This window comes from Chelmon rostratus, chromosome 6, assembly GCF_017976325.1.
Source record: "Chelmon rostratus isolate fCheRos1 chromosome 6, fCheRos1.pri, whole genome shotgun sequence".
Classification (NCBI taxonomy): domain Eukaryota; kingdom Metazoa; phylum Chordata; class Actinopteri; order Chaetodontiformes; family Chaetodontidae; genus Chelmon; species Chelmon rostratus.
The window spans coordinates 20,020,740-20,036,135 of NC_055663.1; the positions used below are offsets into that span (position 1 = coordinate 20,020,740).

At 43.2% G+C, this 15,396-nt stretch overlaps 3 protein-coding genes across 3 annotated transcripts in view; 2 read left to right on the forward strand and 1 right to left on the reverse strand.

Moving 5' to 3' along the window:
- The first annotated feature begins 423 nt into the window (after positions 1-423).
- On the forward strand, positions 424-2,234 carry parietopsin. The gene is made up of 4 exons (XM_041938679.1): positions 424-775; positions 1,250-1,578; positions 1,739-1,984; positions 2,079-2,234. Exons 1-4 carry the CDS (start codon positions 424-426, stop codon positions 2,232-2,234), a joined length of 1,083 nt encoding a protein of 360 aa, XP_041794613.1.
- Positions 2,235-5,399: 3,165 nt separating this feature from the next.
- On the forward strand, positions 5,400-7,561 carry LOC121607738 (dopamine D2-like receptor). Its single transcript, XM_041938680.1, has 2 exons — positions 5,400-6,962; positions 7,406-7,561. The coding sequence occupies exons 1-2, from the start codon at positions 5,400-5,402 to the stop codon at positions 7,559-7,561; spliced, it is 1,719 nt and encodes a 572-aa protein (XP_041794614.1).
- Positions 7,562-9,478: 1,917 nt separating this feature from the next.
- Positions 9,479-15,396, reverse strand: part of LOC121608351 (potassium voltage-gated channel subfamily D member 2-like) — a 32,282-nt gene continuing 26,364 nt past the window's right edge. The window contains exons 2-6 of the mRNA XM_041939606.1: positions 13,713-13,875; positions 13,154-13,252; positions 12,091-12,189; positions 10,857-11,077; positions 9,479-9,656 (exon numbers count right to left, since the gene is read on the reverse strand). Coding sequence (XP_041795540.1) covers positions 9,479-9,656; positions 10,857-11,077; positions 12,091-12,189; positions 13,154-13,252; positions 13,713-13,875 — 760 coding nt within the window. The remainder of the gene's footprint in view (positions 9,657-10,856; positions 11,078-12,090; positions 12,190-13,153; positions 13,253-13,712; positions 13,876-15,396) is intronic.

Here is a 15,396-nt window from a genome sequence, read left to right on the forward strand (position 1 = left end):
GTGGTTGGATAATTAATCAGATTTAATTAGCAAGAAGGAGAATGAGTTATTGAACCTGTAGTCCATTTGTGTACTATGCTCCCTTTTTTCTTTTCTATTAGCGGTACAAACAGCAAGAGGAAGAAATATTTAATAATTTGAAATTAATTTTGAGGCCTAATTCATCCCTCTTTAATATCGCTCAACTTTCCAATTACCATTAGAGCAGTGGGTTTATTGGGATTAATCCTTCCAAATCGTGTTATGGAGCAATTTCCCATATTGCATTTGGGGCTTTATCTATCAGACAGGTGCACAATCTGACATCTTGCAAAATAAGAGAAGCTGACTGGTTTAACGGGGGATCAGAAATGATAAGATCAATGACGCTGTGCCCTGAGCTGAGCAGAGTGTCTGCAGGTTCAGTCTCGCAATTGTTTCACCATGGACGGCAACAGCACACTGTGGAGCTCCGGCCCCCATCCTCCTTCCATCCAGGCCGAGGTGGCGACCGTGGTGCCCACCATCTTTCCTCGGCTGGGCTACAGTATACTCTCCTTCCTCATGTTCATCAACACAGTGTTAACAGTTTTCAACAACGGTCTCGTCATAACCGTGATGCTGAGGAATCCGTCTCTCCTCCAGCCCATGAACGTTTTCATCCTCAGCCTTGCTGTGTCTGACCTCATGATTGGCCTCTGCGGCTCCCTGGTCGTCACCATCACCAACTACCAAGGCTCTTTCTTCATCGGCCACGCAGCCTGCGTGTTTCAAGGATTTGCAGTCAATTATTTCGGTAAGTGGAGCTGTGAGAGAGCAGTTTCTGTTATACAGACTTCTCAGATCAATTGGGTTTTTTTTCTCTGCGCCCGGAGGTGCATTGTTGTGAAACACAATAAGCAAAATTGCAAGGCAAAAATATCCATCCTCCTCGGCGATATTGCTTGACTTCACCTAATCTCAGAAAGTAAAATGTTTATGCTCGATATTTTTTTGAAATTTTCTACTGTTATCGGATCTTGCAAATGTCATGTTCCTTTCTTGAAAAATATGTTTTTCTGAAGTTCATTGAAATTCCGTAATTCAAGGCACACTTTAGCTTTCTTCCACAGTTTTAAACAATACCTCACAGTCCTGATGGCTCAGTTGCAATGGAGATATTGCAAACTCCATTCCCAGAGACAGACAATGAGATGCAGTTAAAGATTTGCAGAGGAAGCTCTGTGGACCTTGAGCTGAGATTTTGTTTTTGTTGATTCGTCTGTCCTAGGTCTGGTGTCCCTCTGCACTCTGACCCTTCTCGCCTACGAGCGGTACAACATGGTGTGTAAGCCAAAAGATGGTCTAAAGTTGAGCATGCGGAGAAGCATCATCGGGCTACTTTTCGTCTGGATCTTCTGCTTGTTCTGGGCTGTGACTCCGCTATTTGGCTGGAGCTCCTACGGACCTGAGGGAGTCCAAACCTCCTGCTCTCTGGCCTGGGAGGAGAGATCGTGGAGCAACTACAGCTATCTCATCCTCTACACACTCCTCTGCTTCATTTTCCCTGTTACAGTCATCATCTACTGCTACTGCAAAGTGCTCACATCCATGAATAAGGTGGGCTCCTGATGGCTTCTGCATATTTATTACACTTTTACACCATTAGAGCCAGATTTAAAATTCATACCTCCATTTTCATCTGGATGCAGTTTACCACCTACAGGCTAAAACAAGTTATTAGCTTTTAACGGGTGTCGAATTTGCTTTCTGCTCGTAGCTGAACAGGAGCGTGGAGCTCCAGGGTGGGCGTTCCAGCCAGAAGGAGAATGATCACGCCGTCAACATGGTCCTGGCCATGATCATAGCTTTTTTTGTTTGCTGGCTGCCCTACACGACATTGTCAGTGGTGATAGTCGTGGATCCAGAGCTCTACATCCCTCCACTTCTTGCCACCATGCCCATGTACTTTGCCAAGACCAGCCCTGTCTATAACCCCATCATCTACTTCCTTTCCAACAAGCAGGTGAGCAAAGGCTAAGGTGTATATCTGCTGCAAATGCTGAGTGTGCACAAAGGTATATTTCCTGATGGTGTTCCTGTGTTTTTATGCCCATCAGTTCCGTGATGCTGCTCTGGAGGTGCTGTCCTGCGGCCGCTACATTCCCCACGTGCCCACCAGCGTCAGCATCAACATGTGCTCCTTGAGCAAGAGGAGCCGGCTGACTTCCTTGGGCAGGAGCGTCAACACGCACAGCAAAGTGTTGCCTCTGTGACTTTCTCCTGCAACAATGAGAAGCTGCCACGGTCGTCAGTGTTTTTCGGTGCCTCATCATGGACACAGACCTGCACACCTACAGGTCCGCGTCGCTCAGAAAGGTCCCCACTGTAGCCCAGTGAGAACAGGATCGGCTCAGAGACTGATAGCTGATATTCAAGAGGTGGACAAAATCAGTGGAAACTCACACACAGTAATGCAATACAATACAATAACACTGAAAAAGTGTTACTTTTTCTTATGTAAGAGATGCATTGATTCATCTCCTGTTGAGACTCATTTGATTTGGCATATTATTGAATTGCATTATATTGCAGGGTGTTCCTGTTGTTATTGTCTATCCCATTTTCTAGCAACAAGAGTATTCTGTAAGATTGTTATATTTGTGTGTTTTCTTTAGATCAATAAACTGTTACCTTTTTCATATCAGCGTTTGCAGGTGTGCACTGTATGCATGTGTAGCCAAAAGGAAAGGAGATCTAGAACGGGCAGAAAACACTGACTGTAATGAATGTTTAGTGCAAAATGTAGTTTCCATTTGTTGTTCTCCACTTGTATGCATTTTTAACAAGACTAGGCAAGTGAAATGCAACCAGACTGCAGAGAGAGACTGGGAGGAAGTGAAACCTTTGACCGCTGAGTTCTTGTTCATAAATAAAATGCACCAGGCCAGTTTACGTGTAGTCTGAGAAGATGCTTCCTCCTTTCTGAAAGTCACTTAGATGTTTAACATTTTCAGAGTCTTGGGTAATTCATTCTGCAGCATGAAATATTGATAGTAAATACATAGTAAACTCTATAACACTTTTTATATAACAAGGACTTTTTCTGCCTTTTTCCAGAAACAAATACTCAGATTTTATGTAAGCTATACACATATTACACAGCAACTCTTCCTGTGTAATGTTATTTTCTAAATAAATAAAATCAGTGTCAAAAACAGCCACCCATCATATCATCATCACTGACAGCTAGCCCATATAATGTTATTTATTATGGATTGTACAACGTATAAGTCCTGCCTTTTGCAACGACTCACACTTCCCAGAAGTCTGCGGCACAAAACACATAATATGAGAGTGCTGCAGTGTATGCACACGTAGTTTTACTCCTAAGCACCTGTGTGAACACAAGATTTACTCAGTACAATTATTTATCAATTGCAGGACATTTGCAAAGGCAATATGCTATCCCTCACATTGTGCAGCTGGCCTAATACATAATATGTGTTTTTAAGAAGGTTTGGCAATACCTACAAAATCAAAAATACTGGAAATTTGGGTGCACTTGTTAAATAAACCTGCTGCACACCTCAGCTTGTGCAATTAACAATGGGATGTCAGTCAGGCATTAAAGACTTTCATATTTCTTGCTTGGCCAGTTCTGTCAATTTCTTATTTGTATTATTTGTTTGTTTGTTTTTCAATCTTTATCTTAATAGGCAGTTCAGAGGGGGATTAAACAGTTCAGAGAAGGATGACATAATGACAAAGTCTCTGGGCCCGATTCAAACCCAGGCCATCACGTCTTATGTGGCATGCGTGTGAGCCCACAGTGAGTCACCACAAACGAGGATTAATATGCATCACTGAATGAAGATGAAGTAAACGGACTGTTGAGATCGTAGCCAGTGTGCAAGAGCAACTATGAATTCAATCATGAATATTTGACTGAGGTTTGATTAAATTCCCTGTTCAGTGTTGATGATCTGATCTACGAGGGGTATTTATTGATTTACTTTACTTCATTTCGCTGATATGTTTTTTTAAAATTGGTTTATATGTTTTTTTTGGGGGGAGCAATGATTTGATTATATTTATTAAACCATAACTCAGTTCAGCATACTACTGAAAATATCGTTTCATGAGCTAGTCAAAAGGCTCTACTTTACCTGTTGTGCTTTGTGAGTCTCTCCCCACCAACAGATCCTTCCCTCATTGGTCAGATTGAACTTTAGTCGTCCAATCCCTGACATGAACACCTGATATAACGACTGTAAGCATCCAGAGAGTTCATTCTCTCATTGACTTTGTTTGACCGCTACGCTTTCTATAGTATTTGTGTTTTTGATAAATCTCCACTATGACAGTATGACTGATCTGCCCTTTACACCGTGCACACATTTGAGATTTCTATTATTGTACATACAGATGTTAGTGGTAAATTCCCCCATTACAATGTTATTTAATAGTCCTTTTATAAATGGGTTGGTAAAAATAATGAATTTTTGTTTTGTCCTGTTCCCTCCCACTTGTTTGGCACAGTTGATGTAAATATTGTAAATGTTTTTCATTTACAACTCTTTTGTCTCATCATTTCTATTGCAGCAAGTAGTTTATTATACCATCCGGTTTATGGTGTCCTAAAATATTTACAGTTGGTGAATTGCTTTGTGTTTTCGCTTTTCTTTTGCAGAACTTCCAGGTTTTTTTTTTCCACATGATTTTTGGAGACATTTGATCAGTATAATATGTGGGATGGTCAGGAGGGAAATGTATTGTGTTGATCTAATCCCAGATTTGGCATAGTCAATAATCTTGCACTTTTCAAGCAAAGAGCATTTCACACTTTATCTCCAAACAGGATTACACAGTGTCATGCTATAATCCAGCAGCATAGCTCCCTTTATTTCCTGAGCCAATTCAAGAACTCCGAAGTCATCCATCTGGCATGCTCTATGCAAAGCTTTTAACCTTAGTGAGGTGCTGCATTAAATGAAATGGACAGCTGTTCACTTCACACATTCTCTTCACAGTCTATGCATCACAGTGTCATAATAATCATCATTACTGCACTACAGTTTTGAGCTCTTGGTTGACTTTTTAAAATTGTAAAACAGGATTGAGACAATAGTGACATTCAATTAACAGCCATTCTTTTTTTTTTTTTTTCTTTTTCCAGTTGTCGATGCTGTGAATACACAGCACGGTTTTTAATGAATGTGAACAGCTAGGACTCCCAGGTGACCTGCTGCCGCTGTGGAGTGATAATGAAAGGGGTGGATACTTTGCCGTAATTTGTCCAAGCTGCAGCCTCGTCCATTAAAATTATTCGTTCAGAGGAGAATCACTTGCCGGCAAGCTAAGCGGGCTTTCTGCATGTTCGGTCAGCGTAGAGAGAATGGAGATGCAGAACTAAGCATGACGACTCTTTGAACCTGGAGATGAGAGGCGAGCCTGCACCTGCATGGGACTCTGGGAACAACACCGTTTGGGAGGAATACACTGATATCGCCTTTGTGGTGGCAAACAGCTTCATTCTGTTTATCACTGCTCTTGTGGGGATTGCAGCAAATATTTTTGTCATACTGGCAGTTTATCACCAAAAATCACTCCAAACTTGGAACAATGCGCTGTTGGTGAATCTTGCCCTAATAGATATTCTGAGATGTGTGATTGACTGCCCCATTCTCCTAACCATCGTCATGATCGTGTATCAAAGAGGACATGTGGACGAGTTGATCTGTGATGCACAAGTGGCCTCTTTCTCTTTCAGCTGCTGCATCCAGCTGTTGACGCTGGCCTGCATAAGTGCAGAGAGATACCAAGCTATTGCACAACCCTTTAAAACCAGTCAAAGGCGAAGACGGATTATGGTTCTGATCCCTGTCACATGGACTTTGGGCATTGTGGTAGCTGGTTTTTGTCTGATGTTTGTGAAGGACTCACCCGTGCATTTAAAATGCAAAGGATTACAGAGAGAAACATCATCCTCCTATGACACCTTTGGACTTTATATGTTATTACCACTTTGGGCAGCTTGCTTTGGTGTTATCACTGGATTTTATGGTCGCATATTTATCCTTGTCAGATCACATAATCGCAAAATATTTGACAAAGGTACTTTTCCCCTTTCAAAAGTAGACAAAACAGATGACAAGCAGAAGAAAGAAGAAACCACAGCTGTGCAAAATGGACATGACAAATCAGAACAAAACCAGACCTTGAGCAAGGATGTTGCTCAGATGGAACTAGTGACACAGGCTGAACCAAATTTTTCCAAGAAAGACTCTGAGGCTGCTCTGCTGGCCTCAGCAAAACCTCTGCAATGTGTCTCCATCAGTTCAGAGAATAAAACAGAACCAGGAAATACATTTGAGACAGCGGACTTGGAAACAGAACAACCTCGCCTTCCTGCAATGCGGGTTGCAGTGGAGAGTGAGGAGAAACCTCTCACAACAGAGCAGTCAAATCTCTGTGCAGAGAAAGTTGAGGCAAAACCATCAAACGGAGCCGCCGTTGCTGGTGTTAAGAGCTCAACCGCAAAGCCGCAGAAGGTGTCAAGCAATTCTGACACAGAGAAGCAATCCAAAGAGAGAGTGATTAACAAAGCACCCTCTGAAATGAAAGAAACCAGCCCACATGTCCCATCGTCTGCACAGTTAGAAAACCTTGAATCCACTTCTGTTTTACTGATTGACCCAAAACATGCTAAGAACAACAACGGAGGAGAAACACTGGCTGTTGCTGCAGCGGACCAAGCATCTTCATTACCCCCAGTCTCAAATAATGTCCCTGAAACAGAAGCTAGAAAACCAGTTGTGGAGGTGGAGGGCGCCGTTTGCATGATGCCTTCGAAAGCAAGTAAGGAGAGAGCGAGCAAGAAGAGGGAAAGTAAACTGGCCCAGCGTGCCGGCTACATTATTGTAACTTTCCTCCTATTCTGGCTGCCGTTGATCACAACTATCCTGGTGAATTTTGGGATTCACAAAAACATGAATAAACAGGTAAGTAGTTCTGGAGGTGAGGATTCAAATTTTTACCGACACTTTGCATGTCAAAAGGTGGAAGATAATGTTTTTGTTTGCAGCAAATGATCGACTGAGATCTTACACTGTGCTGCACAGTGGGGACTCTCAGCTGCTTGAAAACTCACTTTTTGGTTGCAAAAATTATGCCAGCAATTCAATTTTCTTTTTTGCTATATGGACAGAGAGAGAGAGAGAGAGAGAGAGAGAGAGAGAGAGAGAAAACTTAGTATTTTCAAGGTCAAATAAATTTTCCTTGACCTTTTCTATATATATATATATATATATATATATATAGTCACTTATATATGTGTATAAGTGACTATATGTGGGACCTTGAAGGTTGAAAACCTCTGATCTATAGGTTGATAGCTGCTACCCAAACTCTAATGTTGTCTAATGCTTTTCTTCTTTTTTTTCAGATAGCAATCATTCAGCATGTGGAGATTCTGTCAGTCTCTGTTGCCTGCATCACATCACTGAGTGACCCGATAATATACACTGCAGTAAACCCACAGTTTCGGACAGAATTTTACAGGCTTAAAAACAGGGTTGCATCTGTATTCAGTAAGAAATGATTATATTTCCACTTCTGTCTAACTTTGAGCTGCACTAGACCAAATGACCATATTCAATATTCACTGTGTAAATGAATAATAAAATGGTCAACATTTGTCTAGTCACTGTCCAAATATGAACTGAATTAAAGCCCAGACGTCAAAGTGTGATTTTTTTATTTGGGTATAGGAGGCCTATTATTTTATATGCCGCTGTGTTGTATTAGATTTTAATGCTGGCTGACGTCTCAGCAGCTACTAAACACTGCAGAGCAGAGGCGCGGCATGCTGGGTGAAGCAGCCTGGACCGATGCAATCAGCTCAGCAGGAGGACGCGGCTGAGTTTTCTGTCAAACAACCACTGAGGCCTGCTCGTCCGTCTCCAGAGAGCCTGCAGTCGCGACCCACCGCTGGGCCGGTCAGGTCCTCACATGTCCTCCAGCAGCACCTAATTATGATCTCATCCTGTTATTAGTGGCGCTCTTTGAGCAGTCAGGCAAGACCTCATGAAGTCCATCCAATTGTGTTCTAATAAAAAAAGACATGGGTCATTTAATGGATGTTCCAGTAGAGCTACAGTATTTATTCTATCCACTGCACCAAATGCACAATGTGTGATTATTTGTCCCTTTTCCTTACCTCTTATATATGTACTCCATGACAAGATTAAAAGCAAAGTGTTGCAGAATTTACATCATAACATACCAGCCTCATTGTGTTTCCTTCCGGCATTTTTACTGACAAGCCCCCAACAAGAAGCAGAGACATACTTATAATAAAACAGAATTCTGCAATGACAGCATGCAAATCCTTAATTCAACCAGTTAACAGACAGAAATAGTATGCCAACAACTGTCAACTAAATCTAGAAATAAGAGGAGCCAACTTCAAATGCAGTTGATAAAGTTCTAACTGAGATATTTACAATATGAAAAATGTACAAAATGGCCCTTGAACACAGTGAAATCTACCAAGTCTCGCTTATGAATATTATAATTTATGAGGAACTCAATGGAATCGGTGTTACACTCTTTCATATGGTGTTCCAGGTCAATACTATGTGTCCACATTGGGGTTGGTATTAGTTAAGTGTTGCGCAGAACATTCACTTGTGTTTCTACCTCATGACCTAACTAATATGTACCCTGTATAGTTCTCAATATCGATTGTTAATTAATGACAGTGGCTTCCACATAGATCCATATCAGAATGTCAAAATATGTAAGCTAACACAAACTCTGTCATTTCGACTTTCACTTGCACATTTCACAAACATGTCAGGATGCGTAGTATATTTTGCTCATCAAGCGATGACATCGACCAGTTAATGAGTCAGTTAATGAATATTCACAACAGTTATCCATTCCAGCGGATGTATGTTTTCTGAATTTACAACAGCGAGGGGACCATCAGAGACCAGTTAATTGAGGGGTTGCAAAACAATCTACTTAACTGGGAGGTGAGTGAAGTGGATGCTTCTAATGTGTAAGTAGACTGATTTATTCACAAAGATGGCCCTCCGGTGATGAATATGTGTGCTTTGTCATCAGAGGCCATCGCGGGTGACCTTTTAACATCTGCCTTTCCTCCTTTGTATCAGAAGACAACAAATACAACTACATTACATATTCAAAAATAAAGTTTTTTTCTCAGTATTTTTAGGCAACAACGATAACCACGCAATCCCAACACTTCCTTGCTCTGCTGTGCTTAATGGAGCAAGATCTGCTGGTTCGCTTTCATTTCCAAGGCAGCCGTCCATTCATCATTCTAATACCATGCAGAGTTTGACATCAGATGAGATCACTACTTCAAAAAAACCCGACTTCTGCTAATCTTATAATCCCTCTAGATTATGGCAGGTTGATGCTCGGTGGTCCCTCTCCTCAGCATCTGGTGCTTCTTGAGACCAGTTATCTGATCAGATAGGCATGACATCTACAAGGCAGATACTCGGACAATGTTGCTCTGAGAGTATGCGGCGGTGGTGGTGGAGCCGTGCCCGTCTGATGAGGTCACCACGGGGGCAGATAGGCTGACCATGGAGGGAGTGATGTAAGGTTCGTCACATTTCAAGGGCACGGTCTCATCAAGTTTGGCGTTCAGGCTGGAGCGGCTGTAAAAGAAAACACCAGATGAAAGAGGGTGAGAGGCCTGACCTTGTGAATGTATTACACAAAACCTGTATTACAAGGTCTTTTAGACATTCTTACACTAAAGAAAAGCCACTTAAGAAATATCCACATTCTTTGTACAGTGAGGGAATATAGAAGCTTCAGCTCATGTTGCTCACTGAGGTATATTTCAGCTTTCAGTGTGGACTTCTCTTTTGTCAGAGTCTATAGAGAACATACTGTGTATAAATACTGTGTATAAAGTCTGAGACTGCTTATACTGTATATCTTCTGTACAACTGGGTTTATATGTGGTTCATCTTGTACAAAGGCCTGGCATGAAAACATATTAAATGTGTTTTTTTTTTGGACGCACGTGAACACATTGAATGCGTACTGTACTGTCTTGTTGCATGTGAAATCTCACACAAGAAATTAATATTTCATGCAACAGCATGCATGCTCATGAAAAAGAATTTGCAGTTTCTCACCTATGCATTGCAGTTTTCAGTTAATCTAATCTATGAAATAACGTGTTTTCTCATTCACCCCTTGTGGCGTCAAGAAATGCAGATGCGGCCGAGCTTTTGTATGAATTGTTCTGAGATATCATCACTGAGAAGTCTGCAGCCGCGATAGAGGTGAATGGGATTTTATTTGTGCTGCTAACATCGAGAGATTACGTTCAACAGCAACACCTCCTTCCAGTGTGCTAGTCGCTCTGGATAATCCACAGAACAGGAGAGGGAACAAAAGAAGGGACTATTTCTTTGGTTGACAGTAGTTACACTGAAAACTGCACCGCCTGTGGATTAGCCAGAGTAGCGGGGACGCTACTGTTCATTTTTTCTTTTTGTACCACCAACAGAATTCCATTAACTATAACTGTATTGGGTTGGAAGCAGAAATGGTGCAGACGGGGCAAATTAAATCCAAACAATCTGGAGGTGGACACCAGTAGAGGTAGAGCAAAGGGTGAGAACTGGCCCTTATGACTATCACATGCAATGTAAAAATAATGCACCCTAAATCCATGTCACACATGCTTTGGGTTTGCCAGTTGTCGCTGTCCAATGAAAACCACACATCTCCAAAATGTAGGTTTTTCATTAAATAAGAAAGACAGCCTTGTCTGAAGCCTTGGGCAACTGTGCAGGGTCATACAGACAGAGAGACAAAAAAGAGCAAGCCAGAGAGACTACCTGTTGGCCACTGGCCTCTCTCGTATCTGTATGGTGCTGAGCTCCTGGTTGTTTGTGCTGGGCAGGCTGAAGCTGCTCTTCTTCCTGTGGCGCCGAGAGCAGCACGAGCTGAGTCCGTGCGGAGACGAGGACAGCGAGGACGCACGGGAGCCCGACTTGTTCATCACAGAGATCTCCATGCAGTTGGACTGGAACGTCTGCTCGTCCACGAACTCGTGATTCTGCAGCGGAAGATGGCGAAAATGTTGCTCATGAATCACTCTATTACCTCAATGACGGGCTCTGCTAAACAATGAGTGAAGATGTTTCACAATGAAGGCTAAACAGACTGAACGGAATCCACAGCAAAATTGCTTAATAATTGGAAAATGAATCATCAAGGGAATAGAAATATATTGGCCCAGATGCCCATATTAAGTGCCATCTGTGAAAACATTCACAACTGTTATCCCTGTGACAAATGAGCGTGACTTGAAGGTCAGGCTCCAAGTGCGTTTCAGGCTCTGCCAGCAGGTGGCAGAGTGACACCATGCAGGATGTGATGCCATGCCCTGAATCATGCATCCGTTCTTATATGTTCTCCCTGTCACTCCTGCACAACACTCTGCCATCTATAATGCACACCATGAAGAGGCCTGATGTAAACACGCGCGCTGCCATCTGAATGGCATGAAGCCTTTATGGAGCTTTTCCCAGACGACTGGCAAGCCTTTTACTGGGGGGAGGATCATCTATGAGGAGCAACACTGATTTACTGCCTGTCTATGTCTCTGTATGAGGTTTAGAGCTGCAAGTGTAAAACTCATGTCACAGCCAACCATTAACGAGGCTCTTACATCTCTGAATTATAGATAGAGAAAATTAAGTATGCTGGTTTGTTTGGAAGGAATAATGTTACTGGCTGGTGGACTCATGTTATCTTTAGCATGTTGCTGGAGAGGGGACTAAAGATTTCCCATCCCCATTTACAGCTATTTTTAACTCGTGCTGCATACAAAATGATCGTACAGTTTGTGCATGGATGAAAAAATTCACTTTGTTTCTATTTGCAGCACACTGTAACAGGCTGGCACTACCGATGACACAGTGTCGACTGCTGAAGTGATGCAATTTAACACAAAGGGAGTTATTTTTTACAGTGAGTTATTTTAAATCTGTTGAATGAAAGATGCTGAAGTGAAGCGTTTTTCCAGTGGACGCTTTTAAGTTTCAGAAAAGGAAAACAGGATTTTACCGTGGTCTTCTCCAGGCAATGCAGCAGGTGATGGTGTTGGCTCTCAAAAGGAGGGTTGGGGGCCTTCCCCACCAGGGCTTGTCCTGCCTCCTTGGCAGCCTTCGAAGAGAAACGGAAAGTTAAAAAAGAAAAGAAAAGAAAAGAAACAGCGCAGATGAGCAGGTGGAGGCTCTGCATAAGAACGGAGTTTCAGGCAACAGCTAGCTCGGTGATGTAGTGGAGAGTACACAAAGCACTGAGGGTTGAAATGCTGATCTGTAGCACGGCAGCCAATCTACTGAGAACCTAGTGAGATGGGGATGTTTTATAGATGCACAGAGACAGTGGCCGATTACAACGTGTTTCACTGATAGAATTGGTTTTGCCATTCTTACGCCGATTTGGTGAGAAAAGACCAGGAAAGTCAAATTAGAACTGAGCTCATTTCAGTGCAACAGCAGTGGCACACCTAGACACAGATCGAACAGATTGCACCAACCACGGCACAGATTCTGGACCACAACAACACCACACACGTTGATGAAGCTCTGCGCGGCTCTGGGATGGAAGGTATGTTGTGTTAGTCTGCACTACGACCTGGATGCTCTAGAAATAACACACAGAACACACAGCAGATCAAAAACAGAGTTTAGAGGAGATGCAGGCTGAGCAGACAGCCTCCATGGGCGACCTACTGTCCAGTAAGCCTCTGGTTCCCTCCTTCCCCTCCAAACCCTGTTGGACAGACATGCAGAGCTTGGTCATGAGTCAGTGTGAGTGTAATGGCCGTGCTCCACCAGAAGGCAAGTGTGCCTGCCTGGCCGTCCTGCTGTATGGGCAGAGAGAGAGAGAGAGAGTGTCGACGAAGCATGTCAATGCTGCAGCTGAGAGGTGTGATGTAAGAGAGAGGACGATCACACTGAAGCACTGGAATGACAGCAGCCCCTGTGTTACAGCATGAGAAGCATACCCCCCCCAACCCCCCTCCCCTGTGTGTGGTGGCATGGCCCCCGAGCAGAGCGGCATGCAAGCGTCAGCGAGGCCCCGGTCAGTCAGCCCCCAAGCCGCCGCTTGGTCCCGTTACCTCCTCCAGTGAGTCGATCAGGAGCCCATTTTGTTTGTAGCGCATATAGGCATTAGTGCCTCGAATCTTCGCAGCACGGATTCTAGCAAGCCGAGTTTTCTGTTTGAACAAACAGACCTCTGTTTTAGCCTCTGACGGTTTGTCTGTCACACTAATTGGCTCTGTCTCCCTCTGGCAGCCACAGTATTTAGCAGGGAGAGGCCACGCTTAAATCTACCATTAGGAAATTCTGCCTTAGCAAACACTTTTAGGAAGAAGTGCACATATTGCTATTGAAAAGCTGCTGACACTATACTCTGAAGATCATTTGTTCAGTCATTGTCATTCCCTCTCTTGTTCCTTTCTCCCACTGAAATATACTCAAGCAAGTTTAGCCCGCCAAATACACACATACACAGAAACACAATAAAGGATTAATATTCTGGAAGATAGTGTTTGCCCTGTCATCCTGTTACGTGCGGATAAGACAGGGACAGAGGAAAGAGGCAGATAGAAGCAAAACAAAGAGAGATAGAGGGAAAAAAAGGGAGCGGGAGGCAGAGGGAGGGAGAGTCAGTACCCTCTGGGCTCGTCGTTTCTCTGCCCGCTGGCTCTGGTGGTAGATACGGCTGAAGTTTGACACTATGACAGGGACAGGCAAGGCGATGACCAGCACCCCACTCAGAGAGCATATGGACCCGAACACCTTCCCCACGATTGTTTTTGGCACCATGTCACCGTACCTGCAACACAGAAAACAGACGACAGTGAGCACACAGGGCGGAAAAACAAGATTCCTTTAAAGAATCCACTCCGGGGGTTTGTTTTATCGTGCTAAGTTGTTTTGTGTTTCATGTTATTTTTACTAGTCTTGAAATAGTTACACTGACCTTGGATTATTTCGCAACTTCAAATACGAAGTCACACATTTGAAGTGGGTGAGGAATAAATAGGACTTTTCTGAAGCCTCTTCTCGCTGGCCTACTTTCTGCATGCCATCGTGATGTTCCTCTTTTAAAACCCTGTTTCATATATAATTACACACCTGCTGGCACGAGCTAATGCTTTCACGACGTGACCAAACGCACTACATATCCCCTGTGACCTCTGTTAGCCAAACAGCTTGTGAAAGATACAGGGAGTAGTATCACATCGAGCAAATGCAGAAGGGGGAGGGAGCAGTGCGATGGCGAACCCTGGAGAAATCGTTTAAGTCTGCAGGCCACTTGTGTGTTTTGTTCCTCTTCCCACATCAAGCTGGACCTTGAATATTGAATGCAGATAAGTGGTGAAACTGCATGAAAACAATTCCTGTTTGACATAAAGCGAAAAACAGCTCTTTGGAGAAGGCGCGCGGCACTGATCTGATGGTGTACCTCAGCACAAGCGTGTCATTTTTCAACGCTATACAAACGTTGAACAGGCTACATTCAACATGAGCAGATTAATGGTTGTACATATGTCAGATGGGGCTGAATCATCCCCATTAGAGAGATTAATGCGCCTGTCTTCTATCAAGTCGGACCTGTCTGTGCTCAAGGTAAAGCTCGAATCAAACTGTCTTCACGGTTTCACGTTCTTTACATTAGCCCACGCCTCCAGCGCCGCTTACCAGAGGTGTAAACAATGAATCGCTTTGCTGACTTGAATTGTTTCGTTCAGATTTGTTGTCACCAGCTACAGGTTGCTCACTGTTCGTCTAAGCCAAGCACCCGCATTTAATTTCAAATGTGCAACGATCCAGATTAGAAAGTTCATAACAAAGAGGCAAAACTCTGCAGGTCTGCCAAATCACAATCAATGCCCCCTCGAGGCAGGTGGCCAAATCTCCTGGTTTTACCTAATTATTAGCAATGTAGCCACAACAAAGGGATCTTCAGAAGATTAAAGGCTCTCTTGGTGTTCAGACCTTGATGAAGAAATTACAGAAGACGAATGGCAGGATATCTGTTAACTGTCTCGAGCCCAAATTATGAATACTTGCTTCAAATTGCTTCAGTACAAATGGATAATGAGACGACACATTAGTCAGCCCTGATGCACCTGATCTGTGTGTCAAATGTGGTTCCGCGCACACGCGGGCGGCTTGTTTCTTTGCCACCGGGAACGACCAACCACATCAGAGTATTGGAAGCACATAATAACTTTATCCACCGCCACAGAACTAAACAGTGTATTTTCAGATGTTTCCCACTAAACTGTTAAACAATACAAATAAAAAGGACGGTTATATTCTGTTTCCTTGAAGCCAAACACAAAATTGC

Bases quoted from the DNA above. Each gene is read 5' to 3' on its own strand.
- parietopsin (XM_041938679.1), top strand. From the start codon at position 424: ATGGACGGCAACAGCACACTGTGGAGCTCCGGCCCCCATCCTCCTTCC. The intron at 776-1,249 runs GTAAGTGGAGCT...CGTCTGTCCTAG, and splicing joins ATTTGCAGTCAATTATTTCG to GTCTGGTGTCCCTCTGCACT. The intron at 1,579-1,738 runs GTGGGCTCCTGA...TTCTGCTCGTAG, and splicing joins TGCTCACATCCATGAATAAG to CTGAACAGGAGCGTGGAGCT.
- LOC121607738 (XM_041938680.1), top strand. From the start codon at position 5,400: ATGAGAGGCGAGCCTGCACCTGCATGGGACTCTGGGAACAACACCGTT. The intron at 6,963-7,405 runs GTAAGTAGTTCT...CTTTTTTTTCAG, and splicing joins ACAAAAACATGAATAAACAG to ATAGCAATCATTCAGCATGT.